Genomic DNA, 26,214 nt, shown 5'->3' on the forward strand with positions numbered 1-26,214 from the left:
TCCATGTGCGAAGGGCTCTATATAGCACACTGTACTTACAACTTAGTCAGCAGTGCTGAGGTGAACAATGCAGGTTAGGAATTTAGGAAGAATATTCAGTTTATATTGCTGGCTGTGAAACGCTTATGAGAATCTCCAGGTGGTGGACAGTTCACCTCTGGGGTAAGATTAGGACCTGTTTATAGGGGAATGTTCCTTAGTCAGATTTTACCATATCTGAGTCACTGCAGACAAACTAACAACACTACGTCAAGCCTCTCGCTGGAATGTGGAATCAGCTGCAATTAAGAGCTTTATCTTAAGCCCATGAGTGTGAGTGAAGGTGGCTTTATTTGTGTGACCTCATCTATTTGTAAGGCTGCATTGAGGATTTACAAACGAGCAAAGCAAGCTGTGATAGACCGAATCAAAAACCTACTGTAGGTACTGTAGACACCCTAACGCCCACTGACATGTGGTTCAAAATGATGACGAAACCTGATGTGTTTGCATCTCAAAGCACATATGACATAAACACGAGGAGCATCTCTCATCTCCACATGTAGTGACACGCGGTGTCATTAAATGCGTCACTGCAGAGGTGAGCTTGGTTTACAGGTCAGCTTTACGTTGCATGGCTGCTGTTTAACACATTTGTGTCCATCTCTGTGTGTATTCAGTGTCAGAATACCTTCTCCTCTCAGTCCCCTACTAAAAACTGAGGAGCCCAAAAGCACAGTCGTGCACAGTGTTTGCATTCAGTCATTCGGAAAATACAATTATTCTCCCTCCCCTCGGCTGTGAAATTGCTGTACAACCACTGTTAAACACGCCACAGTCATAATCACCGATAAGAGATGCATGGGGCCGAGCCTCCACATCCAATACAATATGCAAATGACGTCCTGCCGCTCTACTTTTGTTGCCACTGAGCGATATTGTCATTTTCACAAACACTTATGAGCCACAGCAGATGTGACAGCTGTCAATGAGGTTTTAGAATTTTATTATTTCATTTGTCATGTTTTGGTAGTAAGTTTAGTGTTTTTTGTAAATGCCAGGAAAAGTCTCTCTACCGTCTTATCTGTGAATCCTAAAGGGTTGTCTGTCTTCACACAGGCAGGATTTGCTCATTTGCAACAATATAACACATCTTCAACATCTGTAGCCGGTGTAAACACTATGACTATTACTTCTGAATATGTTCATTTGCATTACTTAAAGTGCCAGTTTAAGGTTTTTACTTCCACTCTGACGTAAAGTGTTTGTGAATGGCCATAAACAAACAGCACCGCTCTAGTAGCACTGGATGGGAATTTGCGGGTCATAAATGACGCCAGTGATTAAGGCCACAAGTCTTTAGATGGAACATTTAGTTTGTTTCTCAACTTCCTGAGAACAGCAGCGCATCAACCTCCCCTTTAACACATCACACAGTTCAGCAGATGCTGTTGGATCAGGTGTTACCAAACATATGGATGGGTTTTTCATTCGGCATTATTGAGATACATGTTTATCGCGATATATAGTTTCGATGAGCTAAAAAGTACTTATTAGTGTCCCAGCTCTTGGCAAAAGGTGTCTGTGATCAAATGAACCGTCATATATTCAGAACCAATTCACCCAATGTGCAATTTGTCTATGCATGCAGTAAAAATGACATTAAGATTCATATCAGACTAAAAATAGTGTGTAAACTGACTTTAAGTGGGTCAGCTCTTCACTACAAGTCTCTGCAAAACATCCTCTTTGCACTGATCCGTCTTCTGTCTCACACACTTAAAATGCACAAATAATTGGGTGCTTTTTTTTCCTGTTCCTGAGCACAAAGGCAGCAAAGATAAAGTGAAGTAAGTACCCGAAGAGAGGGAGACTAAAACAAAGCTGCGTTTGTGCTTACAGCTCTACCATAATACACCTCCACACTGGTGTGTGTATGTGTGTGTGTGTGTGTGTGTGTGTGTGTGTGTGTGTGTGTGTGTGTGTGTGAACAGCAGCACAAAGAAAAACAGCAGTGGGCTGAGAGCTCTAGGAGGCTGCTGAGATCCAGCAGTGGGTGGGTTCAGACAAATGAAGAAGCAGCTCACTCTCTCTCTCTCTCAGTATTTTCTGTGTGCACAAGAAGCTGCAGATAGATATTTGGGCTAGATCTGTGCCGGTGTGTAACCCAGTGTAGGCCTAACGAGATTCATGTGCTCAGACTGTCATCAACAAGCTGCATCGGTCTCACTAAACAGTGACATTATCAAAAAAAACAAAAACAAGACTTTATTAGCAAAGGTTTTATTAGAAAATATTTTACACGCAAAACAAATGAAGCAGGTGAAGTGGAGGAGTTGTGAGGGAGCAAAATTTAGTTTGCCAATTTCTGCAAAGTCTGCCTGTAATTACACCGCAGTGTTCAACAGCACAGAACAGAAAACAAACAGAAGCCAACGTCTGTACACAACTGCTACGTACTTCAGTCCAGCTACAATATACAGTGAGCACCTTTACGTGGTTTCCTCATTGAATATTAACTAGCTGTTTGACGCGTACAGATTGTGTTTACACTGCGAGTGGGTCTCAATTAAAAATAGTAAGTAATTATTTATTAGTTCCTCAGATAATTAGACTTCAGTCCTGGATGTCAAAGATTCAGGCAGAGTAAAAACAAAAGTGGAATGTTGACCAGTGGTGTTATGTGTCTCCAAATGAAATAGAGTCAAAAGTCAAAGTGTCAGCAGACTGACATTTTGAAGTTTTCCTGTGTATGTTAATGTCCTCAAAGTCAAGGCAGGTCGTCAGAACTGTGGAGAGTTTGACGTTCTTACGTGTGAGGACAAACGAGACAAACTGTAAGCGCAACTGTGTGCGAGACAAAGACAGTCTGTTAGAAGTTGTCTGCGAGATCCATGATCCTCTTCCGCTCAGATTCTTTGAACTCCTCGCTCTTCCCATCCCCGATGCTCTCGGCGTACTCTGCAAGACACAGGCAAAAGTCGTCGGATTAGTGGACGGCACAGGTGTGGCTGTTTGACTTTTGAGGTTACGCGGAACATCCTTGGAGCCAGAAATTCACAACATCGATCTCGCTGCCACCGCAGGGAAGACGAATGAGCGTGGGAGGATAATCCATGTTTAGGAATTTGCCTGAAAGTCTTATTTAGAGTGAAACAGCAAAATTAGTTCCTTCTCAACTAAAAGAAAGACAAACACAAGGAAGTGAACATTGAAAAACAAAGCATTTATAAAAAGCATCAGGCCTGTGCTGAAGTCCACACTTTGTCCTGGCTGTGAACAGTCCACACGCCAGGTGCACTGTTCAGCGCTCGTACTTCATTGTGTTTTCGTTCTCATTTTGCGCGTCCGCCTCTCACGCAGGGCCTTCGAGACCATGCGATGCTTGATTTGTGAGTCTAATGTGCAGAAAGAGAAAGCAGCATCTGCCGCTGCCCCGGTGGAATCTTAACATACGCTCTGCTTCGCAGCCAGGCTCTGAGTCAGGGATTACACATTAAATCCACGGATGTCGGGACAAAAAGATGAAGATTGTTTCTCTGAGAGAGCAGAGGATGAAGGGGGGGTTGCTGACGAGATCCTGGAAGGTTCAGGGGGGACAAAATGTAGCTGTCACAGACACCAAACAGACATTAAGCTTTCATTTTCTCTGCTAAATATGTTTGGCTGAGCATGTCTGTCTTATGGCAGCTCCCTGTCTAACCAATCAGAAAAGTGCTTCTTGTTTAGTGTAATTTGATAATGACTAATACCTGCAAGGCTGTGCAGAGCAGATGGTAGGGAAATGGAAGGCGGAGGGCTGCTGCACGTTGTAACCGAGTAAACACAGCAACAGAAAGTATTATATTAAGTGTCATCATCACAATTGAGATATATTACGTCTCGTGTAGCGGTTTAAGGGGAGTTGGTAGTAGCTGGCTGAGCTGTCATGACTTAACTGCAGAAGCTGTCAAATATAAGACAAATGTGGTTATTGTGAGATAAATTCACTAATCAATATGATCAGATTAAATTTTGTTTGTAATATAACGCAGGAGGCGCCATTATGACAAATGATAAAGCCAAAAATGAAGATTCTCAAATGGCTACAAAACATTAACAATGAGATTATAAGAAGAGTATATTGTAGCATAAAAACAGAACATGGCTCTACTATCCAATGTTTAAGAGAGGAGTAAGGACCAAATGAGTAAGTATGAAGTCACAAAGGAACAAGATCAGGTACGTTATATTTGAGCTACAACAAAAGAAAGTAATGTGGAGACAAGTTAGAAGACAAAGTGTGGCAGCAGTGCCGTCCTGTTTGAAGGTCACTCCATCATTGGGTATTCTAGGGACAGTAAGACTGAGAGAGACCTCAGCACTGGGAGTGTAGATATAAAAAGGCAGCTCCACTATCTGGAAGTGTGGGGGTGTAGGTTTGGACCGGAGCAGAGACATGCGGCTTCCAAAGCAGCACTGAATGACAGCAGGGATTTCAACATGATCCCCAGTGGTGTGGGATGCTGCTGAACTAAAAAATAGTGGAATTTTAAGGCTGAGTGAGAAAAGGGAGCGCGGAGAAAACGACCCGACAACAACGCGAAAGGCCTCCTTCGCTGCGCGCCCGTCATTGTCCTGGTGCGAGCGTGTGCCTCCGTGTCTATAAACAGCAGCGCAGTCAGCCACACAGACAGAAAGGTCAGGGATTCAGCGACTCCTCAACCCTCTGCAGAACCCTTTCTTTGGCACGCCGGTACTCTCTCCTTCTGTCACCACGGCAACACGGCAGAGGACAATACAGTGCTGAGCGTCACCATTACTCAGGTCAGTGACTGGGACGGATCTGCCGCCAGCACAAGGAGAATCATTTCCAGGAGCAGCCTCTGCAACGGCGACCACAGACGCGGGACAGAGGTGCGGGGTTCGAATCAGTGCCGCAAAACACGTGTTTGAAACACAAGTATCCAAAGGACACCTTGAGAGAAAGTGCCAGCTCATTTGTACGGCTGCATTTAGCCACACATCCGCTGTTTTTGAAAGCGAGCTTCCATTATTGCTGTATGTTACCGCAATTTCAACTAATTACAAGCTCAGCTTCAACCTCTCAGCACCTGCTTTCATTATCTGGTATTATGCTAGACTATTATTCTTTAATAATATAAAAGCAGACTATCATATGTGCAAACCCAATGGAAGCATTGATAAGTGATGTGGAGCATGCGTCCCCCTTCATATGAACTTAACACTGTCCGTGTCTAATTAGAGCTTTCCATTAAACGTGGCTCAGAACAGATATCTATAAATACTACAACATGTAGAATGAGGATGTTCTATGGTACAACTTGACTCAAAGGCAAAGAAGAAACCAGCATATAGTTAAAGTTAAAGACAGGAAGCAACATCTAAAATGGAAAATACGGTTTGTGCCAGTTTCAGTGCATGGAGGAAACAAACACTCTTCTCCTTCCTGTGACACAGTGTTTGTAAAGTTTCTTAAGTGGAAGCCTTTTAGTGAAATCAATGTTCCTCCTTTAGGCAGAGCTGCATCTCATTCAGCAAGCTGAAGCCATTAAGGTCAAGACATCGGAGCTGGCGACACACTTTGCATGTGCTTAACCTTTTCCTGCAGCTTCACATTGACCGGTTGGGCCACTTGAAATGAGCGAGGCCACCACAGTGCAGTCTAATAGGAAGGCACGGGTTACACATGTATGCAGCCTTGCCACGCTGTTGCAGACGCATACACAACACAGTTTACAGCAGCCATACATTTGGTGCCGGAATGATGCAAGTACACGGAACATTAACACGTACAGACAAGCAAGGACGGACATGATCATAATATGCAAACTTAACCACTATGAGAACGTGTACACCTGCATAAATTACCCCTCAAAGGCATGACAACCTGTGCAGCCTCTACAAGCCAGCAAATCAACAGTGTTTGCCGACATGCTGAAGGTAAACATCACGCGGATGCATTTTCATGCCAGTAAGCAAAAAGCACGCCGTGGCAGGAGCAAGGACACGGAGGGCATGCAGGTATGCAAATATGCAGATGCAAACAAAAGCGAGGCGTTCAGGAACACATCTGGAGGCGTGAGCACACGTGTCCGCGCCGCGCTCGATGGGCACCGTGACGGATGGTGGCGTCCACGGCGCGACGCGCGAGCCAGAGGGTGTGTGAACGGAGCCCCGTCCTCGGGCTTTACGCCACAATGATACAGGAAGGATGGATGTCACGCAGGGAGGAAAATAACACACCTGCTAGGTCTCCGGAGCCAAACAAATACAGCGCGACAGAAAATCTTTGGGACGGCGAGAAGAGAAATGTGTGACAGGCAGCCTCAGCTCCAGCATCAAATTATAAAGCACATTAGAACAGTCTGAACCTTTTCTGTATATCGTTTTACATATGCATCTAATAGGTAATGTAAGCACGAAGACGGTGACACTTATACTTGATTATCTCAGATACAGTGTTTATTTATATGTACATCATTAACACCTTTCAAAATAAAATCCCGTTGGTGTACATATGCACACATGCACCGCGGCGTTTGGATGTAAAGACTAAAGAGAACCACTCGGTTTTAAAAATAGTCCTATTTTGACACCTCACTTTCAAAGTTGGCCCAAGTGAATAAAGAAGGATGACATTATTCACGGTATTTCATTATTCTCCAACACAACCATTTTGGCAGCAGAACTGCATGAGCTTTCTATCAAATGACAACCGCCGCCAAAACAATAATACCCAAATGTTGCCCTGCCAAAGCGGAACATAGGGTCTGAAAAAAAAACGGTAAAATGCTTTCCTGAAGGTAACAGGAACATTTTGAACATTTGGTATCAAAGCAGCTACTGTTTCTCCTTAATGCAATACATCTTTAAGTGGTATTTTATCTGGTTTACTGTGGTGATGGCGACATGCTAAGGATTCATAGTTCTACTCCGATACTAGCACCAGTTTAAAAGGATTCGCTGTGCTTCCCTCGTGATTTTACACAGGCTTTACTTAGAATTTGAGTGCTGTTTTATATGAGAACCTACAGTATTAAAAAGTAAATTCACTCACCTCTCAAGATGTGGCGCACGGTTTTGACAGAGCCTCCTCTAAGGTTGAGAATCTGATGGACTCTCTGCTGCAGCTAAATGCAAAAGAAAACAGTTTACAGATGTGCTTACACTGATCTAATTATTGTGTCTTCATTATTGTGAAAATATTATTTGTACAGTTTCACACGCCTTAAATCCATTTCACTGACAGAATACATGTTAAACAAATAAATAACCTCCATCGAGATGACGCATGTAGAAAGAAGCACAATGTAAAGATAAACATGCACCTCTTTGCTGAAATGCATAGAAGACAATACATGCTTCTGTATGTTGTATGTTTAGTGGTGGAATAGGAGGCAGATTTGTTCAAGAGTTAAAAAAAGGATTTGTATCAGTGCTCTTAGTCCATACAGGGCTGTGGTTCTGTGATGCGTTTCAGTCAGCAGCACACCACGGAAACTGACAGCATGTCTCCAGGAAACACCAGCTCAGATATGTCAGTCAGCAGCTGCCACGGGAAACGCTCACTCACTGGGCTGAAGCTAAGATGCTTTGTTAACAAGGACATGTGGAAAGAAGCCTTTTGAAAATGGGAGAAATCTGTACTGAATAGCCACAATGTGATTTACATTTTGTAAGTATGAAAAATTAGATAGGAGCTTAAAAGTATGGGTCTCAAAAGCTGGGGTACATGAGTCGAGTAAAACCCAGATTATCAGTGAAGTAAGTGAGCCACTTGGCTGCAGGGGCCATAAAAACCATCTGACTCGTGGCTGCTTTATGGCTCGTCTGATCAGATGCCGTCTCATTTGGCAAGGCTAGCACTGTGTGTGTGTGTGTGTGTGTGTGTGTGTGTGTGTATTTACCTGTGGATTCCCTGAGTTGCTGATCTCCACCATTATGTAGCAGATCAACTGAAGGACAAATAGTCCGGCATCCAGGCGGCGAAGGTAGAACTCGTCCTCCATGCTGTCGTCCAGGATCTCCCCACGACGAACCATTTCCTGCGCACACATACACAAACGTTCAACACTTAATCACAAGTTTTGGTGGGTTTCGGTCGTATGCTGCACAGTGAACAAACACAGAAACTCAGACTCTTTATTTAGGTGTTGTGTTTTAGCCTTTTCCACAAATCTATTTTTTCTATTGACCACACACACAAATCAATTGATTTCACAGCTAAGCTGCAACAAGGGCAGGGCTCTGCTGCTGGTACTCACACTACCAACACACTCTTGCATAGTTATCCATCTTAACAACCCTGTCGGCGTGTCAATAACGCGGGGCTGCCAATACGCATACGGCCCACATTAATCATCATTAGAGATTAAGGAGCAGACCTCAGGGGGAAGAGAGTCGGCAGTGTGAACCGATGACAGAAGGTGTTTGGCTTTCACACAGTTGGACCACTATACAAGGGCAGGAGAGAGATGCCCGACTGTACATGTCCCACATCCTGCAAAAGCAAATTATACACTGAATATTTTATGCATAGTGAAGATTTTGCAGCTTTGATGACATATCTATTCTGAGTAGATTTCCTTACACGGTGCAAATATGCATGCACTGTATTTTATTCTCTCTCTGTGACACACACACACACACACACACACACACACACACACACACACACACACACACACACACACACACACACACACACACACACACACACACACACACACACACACACACACACACACACACACACACACACACACACACACACACACACACACACACACACACAAGGTTCAGTCTGTATTTATTTGGGTCCACACAAAAAAAGGAGCTATATGACAGTAAATCAAGAAAAAGGGCAACTTTCAAACCCTTCCTAATGAAAACAAATAGCTTTCAGCGTCAAGCTAAAGGGTAGCACACATGACATTTACATCCCAAAGATTTCATCTCGGGGAAAATTAAAACTTTCAAAAGGCCTTGTCCTTAAAGATCAATTAAACTGTATAATTATGGTTGTGATGGTCGGCTTATTATCATGCTTCAGCTAATGGGCAGCTGCTGAGCACCACAGTGGTGGGAGAAATACACGAGAAGCTGCATGGATGCAGGGACAGGATAAAAAAAAAAACAACATATCTATTTTTGTGACACTGCATTTAGTAAGCAGGGCAGCATCGTCATGTTGAATGCTTTGTCAAGAGGAAAGAAGAAAACGCGAGCAAATACAGCTGTAGAACAAAGCAGCGCAGTGCAACGTGCAGCTCGTTAAAGATGCAAAACAATGCAGATAATTAAGACAAGAACCTTTAATAAAGCCACTCAATGTAGGACATTTGTCTCGGCAGTGTCCTCTGGGTAAAACGCTGGCTCACAGTTCTGTTCTATTATTTAGAGGAGAGTTATCGCATTGTAAAACAGTCCCAAAGCCTGGCCTGGATGCCGTCAAGTAGTACTCATTAAAAGATAATGTAAACAAAGCTATTTGAATGTAAAGTGTGTGTGAGTCCTTCCTTTCCTGTAGAAAAAGACAACTGTGCTTGTTTTTTAGATTTTTAGAGCAAGTAATAAACCTGATGGCAAAGTTGCACAAATCCCACACTGTACACTGAGCACTGCATGCTAATACAGTATAGTTTCCCGAGAATCTCTTTCTGTCTCCCTCACTGACGCTCAAGGCCATCCTGACTGAGAAAGGGCTGGAGGCCTTGTGCCTGGAAAAAACTGTACGTTTCCATCACAGTCATCAACTACAGAGTAACACACTCAGCCGTATGAAACTAGGTGAGAACTTGGTCTGTAATGTGGCTACTGGCAGCAGCTTCAGTGTGCAGGACGTCAACGTGTAACAACAAGCTAAAGTTACCTCTGACATCAGGGAATCAGCGGTTCGAATAACGAAGATTTATCTAACGAAAATAATATTCACACCCTCCAGCAAAAAATAACAGAAATACTGAAATATCAGTAATGATCAAAAATAAAAACCTGATTAGACCAACCATCACAGCTCAGTTCCCTAAAACCCTACTGATACACATACACACTAGTGATGTCGTTCAAGAGTGGCTGGCAACCACTCATCCCACTGATCTGGAGATCCTCGTTTAATCAGGCCATTAGATGCCATCTACAAGAATGACGCATGGCTGAGGACCTAATTAATTAAATCATAAGAAACTAACATCTTTCCCTTGGATTTACCTGGTTAACCTTCAGTAATTTACACTAAAGCCTGTCTTATGTCTCTATAAGGCTCTGTAAATCATTCTGCTGTTAGCTAATATTACTGACTTGCTGAGAAAACACAACATCCAACTTTCTTGTGTGTCACGAATTCTATGACCCAGAGTCCAGATGCTCCATTTAGTTGATTTAGTGCACGAGTAATAAGAGTAAGAGACAGAAGCTGCTGAAAAAGACAGGAGGAACGATAAGCATGGGAAAACTCCCACTCAAAAGTACCTGAGCAGGAGCTAATGTGGTTTCATCACTGCCACAACTAGGAATCCAGCAATCATCCTAACTCAGAGCCAAAATTCATTTATAGTGTCATTTTAATGCCTATCCCGACTAGCAAGGTGAGCTAAGCCTTGACAACAGTTGGAGACAACCAAAAGCAAAAAAAAACAAACATTAGGCTTAATGTGACAGACGTTGCATAAAAAAATGGACGACTGAAAGGGTTTCCAGCTAGGACTGCAGATCTCCATTTTATGTGGGCAAGCAGTTGATAGCTCACCCGGTTGCAGACACAGATCTGACCATTAAATGCAGTCAAACTCACACTTTAGCCAACAGCATCGTGCGTTCAGCCTTATTGAAGCCTGCCTGTAATCTGTATCGGTTCCCTGTAGACGTGTGCATTACAAGGAACAGCTTATTCCTGGCATATTTCAGCCAAGCCAGTGGCTCAGGTCGGGGGATGGCACTGTTATTCAATCACTTCAGCTTTAGACTAGACAATCACAACAGCTTTTGGATTGATTGCTGTGAATCTGTGTCTAGGGGATGAATCCTAAAGACCGTGGTGAAGTATTCTTTTTGCTGAAATGTCAAGAACTGGATCATTTTTACACATTCAAGTTGATACTTTTAATAATCAAGCTTTCTCATCAAATTTAACAAATATGTCACTTTTGTCTTACAATATTTCAACCAAATACCCTGAGCTATGATTCTGGTCCACAAACTAAATCAACATCTAGAACCACAATCTGACTTGTCTTTGCAAACGATTCAAAGCAAAGTGTCTGGTGTTCATTTAGCGTAGATAGAAAGATAGATAAAAGATAGAAAAAGATAGAAAAACATTTTCAAATAAGGTCGTAGACAAGTCAATTGCGACACCCCTTGGGGAGGTGCACAGTAATGGAGCACCACAGACATCATGACTCCATCCAGACCTTTGAATCTGTACGGGCAGTGCAAGGCTTTGAACAATGACAAGTGTATTAAATATTCATTATTGTGAGCGGTGGAAGTGGACATTTGGGATATTAAAACCTGAGCCGACGTAGGCGGTGTGGCAGTATTCATTACAGAAGCAGATTTTTGTCCACTCATAAGTTCTGACATTATGGCCAATATCTTTTATGTGGCAGCTTGGTCCCTCTGGCAAATACCGAACACAAGAAGTGGAGAAAGAATAACACGTTGAAAGGAGGGATTGGACAAGTCAATTACTGCAACCTCAGGGGAGCCTGGCAGCCTGGCAACAGTACAGACAAAGTAATAAGCAGTGATTTTCAGCCTTGGTCCCTCTACTGTAACTCAACCGTATTGTTCTTGTGTTAAGAATGTAAGACATTGAAGAAGTTCATAAGAAGAGGGGGAATTGTTGCATGCTTTACAAATCACACACATTTGTGTGATGATTGATGTGCTGGAAACTGCTTTTGCATTAATGTCTGCTGTGACACTGCACAATAACAGTGATGTCTTTGTCAGCGTCAATCTACTGCGGGGCCAGTTGAAAAACAGATAGTTTTTACAAAATTAAATATAGAGGCACATTATGAAGGTCGTGTTTGAGGTAGAAAGTGAACAAACGCAGTGGGGACATTCAGATGTGCTGTGATTCGGGTGGTGTTACCCAGAGGAGGAGCATATTTATAAACACATGCAATATGGTCAGTGCAGTCTGATAAGACCTGGGTTTGTTGAAAGGCCATGTAGAATAGCCACGAGTGAGATTAGGACCAATTTAATGTTCTTTAAAGATTAGACACACACTTTTTTCAGCTATCCATGGATGAGGACAGTGTACTTGAGGACTGTGCGTGTATACAGGAGGGAACAAGACAAAGAACAGAGCAGTTTTTGAATTTCACAAACCTAAAGATATCACAGCCAGGTGCAAAACCAATTCCATCCTAACAGAGAGTTTTATTGAAAATGTCTAATGTCAGCAATGCTACACCAGCCCATTTCTGCGTTCCCTCGTGCTATATTTCAGTCTAGGCAACACACCCTCTATCTCACGACACACACACAAAAAACAACAACGAATAACTGGGTTCTTAGGTACTAGGAAAAGTGCAGTCAGGCATTTTACAGTATTGAGGTCGGCCTCAGCCATGTTTTGCTGAGCTTCATCAATCCCCAAGTGCTGTTACCAACAAGCTGAGAGCAGAAGGAAAGTTTGGAAGGAAAAGATGTGGAAAGAAAGAAAAGTGAAAGCAGCACTATATGGGGAGAAGGAGTAAAGCACTAGATAAGAGGGGATCAAACAAGGAGAGGAGGAGGAAGTAGGAAAACCTGGTAGAAAGACATAACAAAACAAAGCGATGCACAAAGAATAAACAGTGAATGATAACGTGGAAGTGAGTGGATTACAAGCCAGTAAGAAAGAAACACATACAGAGAAGATGCAGGAAAAAGAAAGCTGATATTAAAATTAAGGAGCACAAACAAGGCAAATAAGAATGAAATAAAGGAAAGCTGAAAATTAGAAATATAACAGGGTGGGGAAAAGGCAGAGGGAGAGAATCCAATGATAGGAGAGGAGAGAACAGAGATGTAAAGGTGGGAGGAAAATAAGCAGCTTATTAAAACAGGACGGGGCTGGAGATGCAGCGAAAAAGCAGCAGCAGCTTTTTCCCCCCTGTCCTCCTGAGAAATCTGTGTATAATATGTTGCAGAGGAAAAACATTTTGCTTACCACCCTTAAAAAAACAGGCTTAACTAGGGGAAACCAAAAGACACGGCAGGGAGAGATAAAAACGCCGCTGCTGACAGCAGCCGATTCAGAGGCGGCGCCGAACAGAACTGGGTTAGCGTCTTCATCCACCTTATTTAACACAATGTGTGACATTCTGTGGATGCTTTAATCACAGACCCACAGCATCAACGGATTCCTTTCAGTACAGTTAATTGAATCAGTGTTGCACAACAGGAAATAAACCTCCTAAAATGCACTAGAGCCTTCATCCTACTTTGCCTGACACCTTGGTAAGTGCACAGGACTGGCAAAGGCCAAGATAGTGACACATGTAGACCAGGATTCATATCACCAGGTTATCACAAAGTTATACTCCACTCATCCTCCCGAAAGAGACAACAGTGACAGAAAAATGGGAGCGAGGACGACGAGAGAAAAGTAGTTTGAAAAAGGAGGAAGAAAAAATGTCAAACTGTCTGGCCTTTCCTCCACAGGCCCACCACCATGTCTGTCCAGGAAATTAATCTTCTGTCATCTTCAGATAGGAATCTCACACTTATCTGTCTCCACTGACGCCTCGCTCTCCTTCATCGTGCTTTCTTCCCATCAAATTCTCTATATCTTCCTTTTTCAGGCTTCCTTTTTTACCCGTCTATTCTTCTACTTGTTGTAATATTTACAGTATCTCTGTCTTTGCTCTCCCTTTAAAGTCAAGAAGCTCTTTCGCTCTCTGCTGAACCCATTATCCCCATCACCCCCAAGTGTCGTCTATCTGGATCCCTCCATCGACCAGTCTAGTCCTCAGCTCAACACACTGACACGCACACAGTCAACTACATGGGCAGTCACACACTGTTATCAAGCTTTCCATTCCCCTGTAAACTGTCATATTGTTATCAGTAGGATTGTGATTTTATTTTTTGCTCTCCTTCCCTGATGGCCTTGAATGTGACCATGTGTGGAACTGCCCATCTTATCTGCCAGACCCTTTGATCATATGCTCCAACCCTTTGTACGAAGAATTGTGGACGACATCGTGACATCTATAATGCAATTTGATGTGCGCTATGCAGTTGCTGATAAAAGAAACCCATGAATGTGTGATGGCATTGCTCCTGAGTCCTACTGCTCCGGTGTGTAGACGGTTCTAATGCAAGGTTATCATTGCTGCCGTGTTTGTTTCTTTTTTAGCTCAGGAAGAAATTGTTCCACATTTTCCATTTAAATCCGTTCCTCATCATCATTTTTATGCTTGTTTTATCCAAACCAGTCCAAAACCCAGAAAACGATAAAAGGCAAAGAGAAAGAAAGCAGAGGAAATCAATATCTTGGGTGAGGAGTTATCAATAAATACTTTCTTCAACACCTCAAAAGGATTACTAATCCAACAGCTATTCTCAAATGCAAATTTCTAGATATAAATTCGCTTGTATGCATCGTTTGTTTCGAAAACCTTTCTTGGAAGAATTTGTCGCCAATAATGAAGCAACACTGGTTTTACACCCCTATTCTGGGATTTTACTGGAAAAAGTCAGATTTAGGTGTGGAATTTCTCTAATTACAGTCAGAGGGGGACCGGAATCCTAGTAATGTCATGTTCCCGCATTTAGAGTAAAAAACAAAAAATGTGTTCGGATTGAAAACTTCCACATGTTTTTTAAATCAATAAACCAAACAAGCTGCTCAATATGTTGCCTGGATATAAAGAGAGGACGAGTGAGAATTAGAGAGCAGTGTGGGTCCAGGGAAGAAAACAGAGAGGGGCTTACATGTTTCTCTCCTTCAATCCTCCTGTCAGCTTGTTGCACAGCCTCCAGGTACTTAAAAAACAGCTCCATCAGTCGATCAACCTGGACAGGGAGCAAAACAGAAGCAGAGGCAACATGAAATAGGGAGCACAGAGGGAAAAAAACTGATTACACAAGATGCTCAGCATCCAAAATAATATGTTAGTGTGTTAATGTAACAGTTTCAGCTCATCTCTATGACTGTATGTTAATACCCATTATTTTTTATCACAATGCCACAATTAAAGTGAGTGCAGGGAGCGTATTATAAAAATCTGAATCCAGGATAGGTTGATTTGGATGCCATGCAGGTTCCCCATCAAATTGTGTAATGTCCTATAAAAATGGCCTAGAGCGAGATATCAAATGAGATATTTTTGCATATGGTAGCAGAACTGTGTGAAGAGTGGGGGGAAAGTATAACTAATATGTCAGATTTCATTTTTTAATCACTTTCACAGGTTTGGTTTATACAGGGCACTGAAATTTACTACATGTAAGTAGAGCGGTCAGTTATTCCTGACTCTGTGTCCTCAAGGTGAACCTGAATGAATAAAGCTGAACTTGTTAACTGATGCCTCCGCATTTAGCTTAACGTTTGATTAAAAAAATCTTGTGAGATATTTCAAAATCGTGTGCAGATAATAGTCAGCACAGGTCATCGCTGCACAGAATGAAGGTGAAAAGTTTTCCTGGCCTTTCAATTTATTTTATTTGCGTTCAGACTGAGAGAAAAATTACAGAGAGAAGGAGAACAGCTGGGAGGAGACAAAAACTGACCTTCTCGCAGTCATTCTCTGTGAACTTGTTGAGGAGTCTGCTTCTCTGTTGGGACTTGAGATTTCTCAGCATGGAAGCGATGATGGAGCAGACATGTTCTGAGGAAATAAAGGGGAGTAGCAACACCTTGAATAAGAACTTCGTATGCATGTGACATGTCTTAGAAGAGAAACGAACAACATCGCCTCTCTTCACTGCCTTGGAAAATTATATATCCTACATCTCTTGGTCCCAAGTAGTAATCCACAAGCAAATGTTGAGCTCTTAGGAAAAAAAACTGCAACACTCATGGCCACCCACCTCCACAGTCCTCAGAAAGAACAAATCGATTAGCACTTGATAATTTGCAATTACCGCACGCGGCCGGCTAAGCATGTGCACTTTTAGAGAGAGTACTCAGAGGAGGAAAAAAATGTTAATGAAATTTAGAAATCAATTTTCTTTTTAGGGCACACTAAAACATGTTTAATGGTTAAATTTCTCACTGCAATAAAATGTTGTCTGTGAGGTCAATTCAGCAAAGGGCAGGTCTAAAAACATGCTAATTGACTAAATTTTCAGAACAACTAGTCCCTTCAATTGTGCTTGTTGTGCGTGAGACATTTCAAGGCCTCAATCATGGTACAACTGTCTGAACTCAACAATACAATATATGACACAGTAAGAATCTATGGATATACAGAAGTGAAAAAATATTTGGACATTATCAACAAGTAGTCAATATTCCCTCAACAAGGCTTTGGGGTTGCTATGCAACAGGAGTAGAGAAATCAATCCCATTTCTACTTTTTAAAAAGGGCCGTGCTGGTCGTTAACTCCCTTTGTTCAGTCTCCTATGACCTGTAGCCTCCTTAACAGCAAGACTTAAAGCCAGAGGAAGCTCCTGGATAGAACGCCTGCACATAACAAGTTTACAGTTCATACATTTGCAATTAACTGCAATTTGTCATCTACATAATAATTTCTAAACATTATAGTATGAACATATACCCATGTTACTTAAATAAAATGTACGGACTCAGAGTCATACCCCCTTAGGTTCAGCCACAGTTTTTTTTTTTTTATGTAGTCAACCGTATGTCATGCTCACAACGACAAAGAGTCTAACAGCAATTTCTAAAAGGGCATTCCTTTATCAACTTGAGAGGTAATTGATGTCACCACTGCCACATCATGCCCAGGGGGCTATTGATCGCTGGCTGTGGAATATCTGCTACAGAGTTTAAAACTAAACTCAAACCAATCTGTTGTGTGCAGTCAGGTGCTGGTGGGTTTGCAGGCTGAAATGCCTTGGTTTTGTGTTCTTTAATGTATCTGAACAATCTCCTCTCACACAAGGTTATAGCCAGATATGTGTGTAACATCACTCATTTATCCACCCGTATATGTACCAGAGTCAAGATGAAAATGTTATTTTTGTCAGCACATAGTGTTTATGTTTTTTAACTGTTATTATGAATCACATTCACACAGTTTCCCTTGGGAGTCAACATATTAACTCCCATTTGTAAATAATAAGAATTGTACTAAAACTGAATACACAAAACCCTACTATTACCTGTGTCAGTAAACAGGTTCACAGTTAACTATTGTCAGAGACATTATAACATTCTTCTACCACTATGCACGTCCGCTCATCCCCAGATATTGAATCTCTGTTAGCTCCATCCTTGCCTCAGGTGATCCATACAACTATGTTAAAATGCAAATAACCCCGAGTGGCATGGATTCAATTATTGATTGGCAGCTGAAGGAATTGCAGTGCAGTTCAGAACAACAAAGGAGAGCAGATAGGTGGCACATCACTGACAGGCAGACTGGGTCCAGACTAACTGAGCCCTGGGGAGAGCAATCAGCCTCCCAGGCAAAACAGGCTGCTCGTTTAGGGGTTAGAGAGAGTGCATACATTGTCTGAAGGAGCAGGAATGAACTGTGGCACTAGCATCTGAGCAGAGAGTAAGAAAAGTATTAGTAATACATGGTGTACTACCTACTGGCTGTGAAAACATTCATCATAATGGCAAAGATAACCAAAGTTGATAAGTCAAAAAAACAACAACTCAGTATATATTTATGGGTTCTGTTCCCTGAAGGTGAAATTATTGAATTCTTAGAAGACTGGAAGTAAAGTCTTAAACAAAGTGCTGTATTTATTTATTATATAAAATTCACAAAAGAATAAAGCACCTATATTTTATGAGCATGCATTTGATTATTTTAATCATTCTCTACAGCTAAAATCACAACAGTTACCACAGTCCTTCAGGACTCAACAGAATGTTAAAGGCGTTTGATGCATTTTCTTATTAATCAGAGAGGATATTGCATTTTACTCGACCTAAAGATATGAAAAATAACCTGCCAAGCACTCCACAAAGCTGATATGAAAAGGTCTGTGTTATTATACAGGTGCCGAATGATACATTTCATTCAAATGCTGTGCATATCCTGAGCAGGAGTCTAATGTCAACATTAAGCGTTGTGAAATAAAGCCTTTAATCTACATCTAAATATGCTGCAGGGTATTTGAGGAAAGTATAAGTTTGCAGACATGGAACATGATTAATCCATACCAGAGACCAAACATGAAGAAGAAGTTAATTAGATGCATCTTTACACAGGGATCTAACAGCAAATCTCTGGCTCTGGAATACACTAATAACAGGATTACACAGAACGACTGTGACAACACAGATTGTAATCACTCTCCGTATCGTGTGAAATGTTACATTCCATCGGTGCTAAAGGCGCTCAGCACTGGGAGGGGAGGTGTTCAGATGAAAAGTGCCATTTGATTCTCTGCTTTTGAGTGAAAACTTTGATACAAGTTTCATCACTACTTCCTGATAACCATGGCGCTCTATTACAGGCATTTAGCTAATCTCATATGCTGTGCTGTGAAGTCATGCCTTTGAAATCTGGTAATATCAGCGGAGAGACTGGTGATAGAGCAATGAGCTGATAAAATTCTATGGTTTATCTTTATAATGAAACTGCCATAATTTGGGGGAGGAGGGTTGTTTTAATAAAAGTAATTCTGTTGTCATTAAATAGGTTTTTTACTTTTTTCTCTCCTGTACTGTGTCCGTCCAGCAGTTTCTTTCTAATGGCACGCCTCACTCATCATCTATTTTAATGCATTCATAAGAAAACAAAAGGTCATGAAAAGGGCATTCATAGCACTTGTTGCTTCAAAACATATCAATAACAAAGGCCTGTGTTCCCTCCCTCAGCATCTCCCCTGTGAACTCAAACGCCCACACGCACAGAGTCACACACGAAAAGACTTCTCCAACCTGGAGCTGCAGATGTAGCTATGACTATTGTTGCTTGCCATGTAAATGATGTGTTTACTTCTGTTCCCCCTGACATCATTAGCCACCTACATATGAAAGCCGGCTGCCACCAATTTTCATCACACAATCTCATTTCACTGGTAACGTCAGAACACAAAAAAACAATAAAATGAGACCCTTAAAAAAGCTGAAAGGCAGGTGTCAATAATTTTCATGAGCATAGAAATGGTTGGATTCTTGTCCCCTTTCAATTTAGTGAGTCTACTTACAAAGTGTCTAATAATTGTGTCTTTCTCTACGCTAATATGGTCTGGCAATGCCGTTTCATTTGGCCTGTGTCAATTTCAGAAAGGATTTCATGGGGATCAATCTTTGCACTGAGGTTCATGATAGAGAGGGCCATGAGAAGAATGTCAGAGAGAGAGAGCACTAAGTACAGAAGGACTGAGAGGTCTCTACTTCCTAATTACTTTTGTTTGAAGCAGCTGATAGTTAATTAATCTAAAGTGTTATTGTATTATTCCAGAGAACCACTTGATTTATGCCAATGTCAATTAGTGGTCTTATAAGGAAGGAGGGCTCCCTCAATGTGTCTTATATTATGACAGACAACTCATTAATCCTATAGCTAATTGACAAAGCAGTGTGGACATAATGGGAGACTTACACATACTAGAACGTACAGTTTATGACTTCTAAACAATGTGCCTGGATTTTCATACCTTACACAAACTTCATACATCAACAGACCCTGGATCCCAAGACAAAGATTTACAATGACAAATGGGTTTTGCACATCCAGTTTTTAAAGCCTCGGTCTGCATTGTCAGATGCCTCAACGCCGGGTGGGTTAACAGTCAGAACGGGTTATCGTCTGTACTCGTCCTCTAGCTGCTTGGGGAGGTCAAAGGTTAATTCATCTGGACCCCGGTGAGACGGGGACTCAATGAAAGACGATTTGTTTTTCCCTGCACGGCTGGGCAGCCCTGCCAGATGTTTCTAACTTAATTAATACAGGGAGAATTTTGGATATTGGGCATCAAACAAAGAGCAGGGAGATGGACAGGTTGCTAGCGCTTCTCCTTTCAGTCTTATTTATTTTAATCTCTCAGCCAGCATCACATGGACATCCTTTCATTCTCATTCTCTCTCCGGCTCTTGTTTGCACTTCGTATCTCTCACTAACAGACAAGAGAGGTTCGAAAGCACAGGCAGGAAAATCAATCAAGATTGGATTGATAGTGTAAACTGACAGGCCAAAGAGGCACCAAACCCTGATACATGAGCAGATTAGGATTGAGTGTCTCTGCTGGAAACAAGGGTGAATGCAAATGGCCAAGAACTGTTGGCCAAGAAAAAGGAAATCGCCTTGTCACACGACTGGCCACACTTTGGTCCGCCAGATACAGGCTCTTTTACTGGAAAAAAAATAAATCCACCCAATTTTGATAAGTAAGCGCTAATCAATCATTTAATCTCTAATCAATCATTGCATTTAGGTGGTAAAATGTCACAGCTGAAATATGTTGAGCTTTATTTATGTTTCTGATTTGAATCTCCACACGTCATTCTGAGCATTTAAAGTCTTAGAGCTTTGTAATTACACTGTCAACATGCAAATTGGCAGTGGGCGTCCTGTGGCACTGTTTTTGAAATGCTTTTCTGTTGAATTATTTTGGTTTACTGCAAAAAAGGCAACTTAAATTGGGTATGATGGGCATAATGTTGGCGTTAGAGCCAAGATGATGAACAGCATGTACTTTTAATATAATTACTGCAATAAAAAAATTTAGAGGCAATATTTAAGGACTACAACACCTTTTACCAATAGGTAAAACATACTAGTATAGTTGCAGAAGCCACAGTGAAAGTCTCGTGCTCTAATTAGGGACTGACCTTCATGCTCCTTCTCTGAAGCACCAGTTTTCTTCATCTTCTTGGGGGTTTTCATGAAAAGTGGAAAGATGGTTCTCAAGCCCAGGATGTCCACGAACTTATGACAGTTGTCTGCTCCTTCAGGTCCAATCATCCCATGGTCCAGCACTTTCAGAGCACTTGTCCGAGACATCTTCTTTTCCCTGCAACAAAGAGGGGAAAACATACATTATGTAAATGTCCATAGTTAAAGATTCACTTTTTAATATTGCATTTTGTTGGTTCTAATCAAATTCTTTTAAAGTCTCAAATATCATTTGTTTATTAATTATTTATCATCATGAGTCATAATTTGTAAGCAATCAGGCTCTGCAATGGACATTAATGTGTATATTGGTCTACAATTAAAATTAAGTCAGTGCGCTAAACTGTATTAAAATTACTTCTAGGTAAAGATTTGGTAGCAAGTGGCAGCTATGAGTCATTTACAAGAACTAGCTGCCCTGACAATGTGGTGGAAATTTCCCCTAAACAAGCAGATGAGAGAGTTGTCTTTTGTGTCATTTATTATAAAAATAAAGAAAAACAAAAGTAATGAGGAAAGCAAATCAAACACATGGATGTTGATCGTGCACATCAACAAATCAAAAACCAGCTGGGGAGATCAGTGCACACACCACGAAGGTGTGATGCAAAGAGCCCACGATGCTCAAGTCACTTCTGCCTTTTAACCCCTCTGTCCGACCACGGTGGAATGTCTGTGTAGCCCAATCAGACTGCATGCACCATCTCATCCCTGTCGCTGTGAGTGTGGAGATGTTTACATTCTCACACCTGCATCGCTGGCGACTAACTATCAGAGAGGAAGGAGCACTAAGTCTCAACAGACAGAGAGACACAACTCCCCGGCCTTGGGTTTGGGAGCTAGAGTCCAGAGTCTATCAGGCAGAGACAAGCATTGAACAATGTAGGTAAAATGTCAAATACATAAAACAGAAGTAAGACAAAACATGAGATATTGATGAGTCATAAATCATATAAAAACCGCATAGAATAGGGAAGAAACTATTTTTCCATTACAATAAATAATAGACTGCTTGTTGTACGGCACAAATTAATGTTCCCGTTTCAAATCTCATAACATTAGTGTTACATATCCATCTGCTTCATCTGTTTTACAGCAGTGTAAAATAATTAATTCTCGACATCCACAAATAGACCAGAACATAAAGGCTGACATGGCACCTTAACAGTAGTGCTTACACTAATGATGAAATTTCACAACCTACCTTTCACGTCATTGAAACAAGTAGTTATCAAAATGTGTATGAAGTTAAAAAAAACTTTGCAGAGCCAACACGGAGCACACAAGACTGTAATTAAAACATCCATTTCCAAAACTACGGTACGTTTGAAAAAGCTCAAAGTGGCAAATTGAACAATAGTTAGACTACAGCAATAAAACGAAACAAGTGTTCTGCCAAGCGAACACATTTCAATATAGATATAGATCTGTTTTCCACATTCCAAAAAATGGCAGAATGAGAGAGATAAGCTGTTTCCTACTCGGCCTACATCGCTTCCCAGCACGCCTCCTTTTAGAAATGTAGCTGTCTGTCACGGTGTCACTTCCTCTCTTCCTACCAATGACAGATGACAGTGTTTATCTCAGAGGAGGGACACATATTTCAGGCAGTTGAGTCTACTCCTCCAGACAGACACATTATATATGATGGACAGCTGGAAAGGCCAGGGGTGAACAGCAGACAGTGTATTTTCTGAAGGAAAACTAGGCTCATAGACAGCAGGTAGCCTTAACAGCATCATAGCTTACACCACAATGTGGACTTAAACCAAAAAGCATAACAGGCTTGTAGCAGTGGGAGGAAGCATGGCCCCACCAGCCCAAGTAGAACTAAAATTAGGTCCATGTATCCTATTCAAAGCTCACTTCCAGCTCATCACGTAATTATTTAGTTTAAGCTCATAAAAAATAAATTAGACTGGCAAATTTTCTACGATCTAACAGTAAAGGGAGCTTAGCAAATTTCTCCAAGTAATATTTTGATCTATTTTTCTACAAACTTCTATTTTATTCTGTCTTTGTTTCATTGGTTGATAATTCAACAGAAACCAGTTTTACAGTCACATATTTGCTTTGCTGTGCTTGACCAACCCTTGATTGATCAGATCAGACATAGATGCTGCTCAGTCTAGGGCTACACTAGACTCCATACACTTACAGTCTCTTACATCAGCTAACATACATGCTAAGATATCTCAATGTGAAGAACCACACTGACTTGTTCGGCCTTCTGTATTCTTTCAATGGCAGAGCTTCACCTGAGCATGAGATTCATTAGTTGAAGCCCTTCTCCTTTAAGGAAGCGGTCTCGGTTGGAGGCCAGCATTAGGCAGGAACACAAAGCATCAAACAGGTTCTCCATCATCTCCTGCTCTTCGGCTGTGGCTGGGTTGTGACGTTTGAACACCTAAAAGGGAGAAGAGAGAGCAGTGAAGAGGGGAGCGATTACAAAGCACCACGCACTAGCATGCACATTTATGTTTAATTAGAACATACCCGCTTATAGAAAGACATTTTTTGCAATGTTCATTTAAAATTGTGGTTTTAAATATGGTCTAAATAACATGGTAAATAAGGTTGAGAATAGAATATACTAAAATAGCAGTGACAACTTACTGATAGTTGCTGTAGTAACACGTCTATGCCATCCATCTCACCCAGTAGTTCCCTGGTGCCTACGGAAAAGAGAAATAATACAGGGAAAAAGTAAAGTATCTATCTATCTATCTATCTATCTATCTATCTATCTATGCGCTTCGATGTTGCTCGACATTGATATGTAGAAAATTTTATTTTATTCAGTAATTATTACTTACAAAGGAACTAAAGAGGCAGAAAAGCTGGTAACTGACATCAGGAATGTCAAGAAAATATGGTGAATCGGTTGAGTTAATTAACAGAGCCGAAGTGTTTTACATACAGTAAAGTCAAAGTTGACGGGAGGAAGCCATACCTACACTGAAGTTAGAAAGATCTGATTTATTCCTACATTAATATACTGACTGTAATATTAGAGGGAACATTGCTTATGACAGCTCATATTCTTTGTTTTGTGGGGGGAAAGATTAGACACAACTTTGCATTTTAATTGCACAGGGAGGAGAAACATGGATGCAGCTGCACTGAGGAGGTGGAGAATGAGTGTAAAAAAAGATTAGACTACTATGGAATATCAATATGGCTTATACCATTAATGAAAATCTGTCCAAGGACTTGATAGTCCTGGAGCTATCTGAGGTTTTACAGGATCTTTGTGATGGAGAAGGGTGGAAAAGAAGCAAATAAAAATAATTATATTATAGAGTAAAGCATTTCCGGTAAGATAAAGTAAATAAAGTAAATGAAAGCAAGATAAAACAAAAGAAAACAAAGATGGACAAGAACATGAACAAAATTTGAGAAGCTTACCATCATTGTTTTGCAGCAAAATAGCCAGAATTTCACTGCAGTACAGCTTATTAGCGTCAAATGGCATCTTTGCCTGTCAAGAAAAGAAAACAAATTCCAAGCTTTCTTAATTGAGTCATCTAGAGATTCTTATTCTATTGATAAATTGATGCGTTAACTTCAACCAAATGTTGATGCCAGATAAATAACCTCAGTCATTCTCTGACATTCTTACCTTGATTCTCTTGAGCAGCCACTGCATGAGTCCCTGCTGAGCAGCTTCAGTGCACAAGCCTGGTCTGAACTCTGCCATGTTTTCTATAATAGCTGAACACAGTCAAAAGTTAGATGTCAGTTTTCCAGTTTCCCCCACTGTGTTCTGGACACAAGCAGTTGTTCACAAGCATTTATAGCAGATTAGAACGCTAAATGATGCCAAGTTACACCTGAATATTCTAAGTCTTGTTAAAGATTTACCTTAATTAAAAGTTTACTACAAGTTTACTACAAGTGTGTCATTTTACTCATACTGGAGTAAGAATGAGGAGGACTGAATACTCCAAGAGATTCTACAAGTAAATCTGGGCTTTGTCCTCCATTTTTGCAGAGGACAGTGTGTACGCACATGCATACAAATGACGTGAAAGGCAGCTGCTCTGCTTTTGAAACATTGGTCGACTAATAAGCTTATTCTTCCTGGGGCTTTGGCTAAATGTAAATCAGAACAGATTGGAAGAATATGCAGGCTTGAGAAATTCCCAAGACCTTTGGTGGAAAAGTACCTAAAGCAATTTACATCTGTCACCTCTGACATTCTATATATGAACACAGACGGCTGGACATGAACGATGGAGTTCTGGATTTAATGTCTCTACATAAAAAAAAAATAAAAAACTAACTACGTGTAGCTTTGTGTTAGTGTCTGCCTCGGTTCATTCGCTGTGTTTTTTCACTAAAAAAACCTAATATCAAAGCTCTAAGTCACAAGTTAATATATACAGATGATATGCAAAGAGACTTTAAAGCAAAAGAACTATTGAACATGACTGTCATCTTTTTATAGTGTGTGTGGTTCGGTTCCAGCTTCTTCTAATATTATCATTAGACAGCTGTCTGCCATATGATATCTCTATTGGAGCAGACTGCAGCAGAAGGGGACGGGGGAGAGAGACAAGATGGGGGGTGGTAACGAAAAGGGGGAAACTAAATGGATGGGAGGGAAGGAGGTATGAAGCCAAGATGAGGGGTGGAAAGCTGAGGGATTTAGCAATTCAAAAGAGTGCTGGAATGAAGAAAGGTACCAAGAGTGTGAAAAATGGAAGGAAAGGTTGACAGAGTATTAAATTGACATAAAACCAAAGAAAAAGACCAACATCTGGAGAGTGTGGCTGCAGATGAAAGAAAGAGAAACGTTGAGACAGGAACAGTAGAAGTGATGGAGAGGGTGCTGGGGTGGGGCGCTTTATCTGTGATTCAAACAGAGCAGACAGACAGCATCCTGGAGGACAGCAACCTCAGAGCAGAGAGCAGCCAAGGCAGACAAAAGGCTTATTCAAGCTTGGAGAGCTCCCTTGATAACACACACACACACACACAAACAGAATAGAGGATGCACAAGCACTGCTCCCTGGATAAAGCAGACACTAACACACAGAGGCAAACACACATACACCTAACAGCCCTCCTGACACCCAGCCTCAATCTGGCAACAAAGAAAAAAATCATCTTAGTAGACTAATTCAACACAAAATATGCTGAGAGGCTCAGAACAGAGACCATGACTTCAGAAACTCTGCTGGGCCATGTCCTCTCCAAGACCTTCGGTCTAAATCTTAAGTTTATCTACGGTAATAA

At 41.3% G+C, this 26,214-nt stretch overlaps 1 protein-coding gene across 1 annotated transcript in view; it reads right to left on the reverse strand.

Moving 5' to 3' along the window:
* Positions 1-2,246: 2,246 nt before the first annotated feature.
* The window catches only part of ctnnbl1 (catenin, beta like 1), a 29,007-nt gene continuing 5,039 nt past the window's right edge, over positions 2,247-26,214 (reverse strand). Inside the window, exons 7-16 of the mRNA XM_055510380.1 lie at positions 24,596-24,687; positions 24,382-24,454; positions 23,590-23,648; positions 23,232-23,380; positions 20,910-21,091; positions 15,718-15,815; positions 14,920-15,000; positions 7,890-8,027; positions 7,040-7,112; positions 2,247-2,940 (exon numbers count right to left, since the gene is read on the reverse strand). Of these exons, the coding sequence (XP_055366355.1) occupies positions 2,852-2,940; positions 7,040-7,112; positions 7,890-8,027; positions 14,920-15,000; positions 15,718-15,815; positions 20,910-21,091; positions 23,232-23,380; positions 23,590-23,648; positions 24,382-24,454; positions 24,596-24,687 (1,034 nt within the window). The 3' untranslated portion in view covers positions 2,247-2,851. The remainder of the gene's footprint in view (positions 2,941-7,039; positions 7,113-7,889; positions 8,028-14,919; positions 15,001-15,717; positions 15,816-20,909; positions 21,092-23,231; positions 23,381-23,589; positions 23,649-24,381; positions 24,455-24,595; positions 24,688-26,214) is intronic.

This window comes from Betta splendens, chromosome 7 (genome assembly GCF_900634795.4).
Source record: "Betta splendens chromosome 7, fBetSpl5.4, whole genome shotgun sequence".
NCBI lineage: Eukaryota > Metazoa > Chordata > Actinopteri > Anabantiformes > Osphronemidae > Betta > Betta splendens.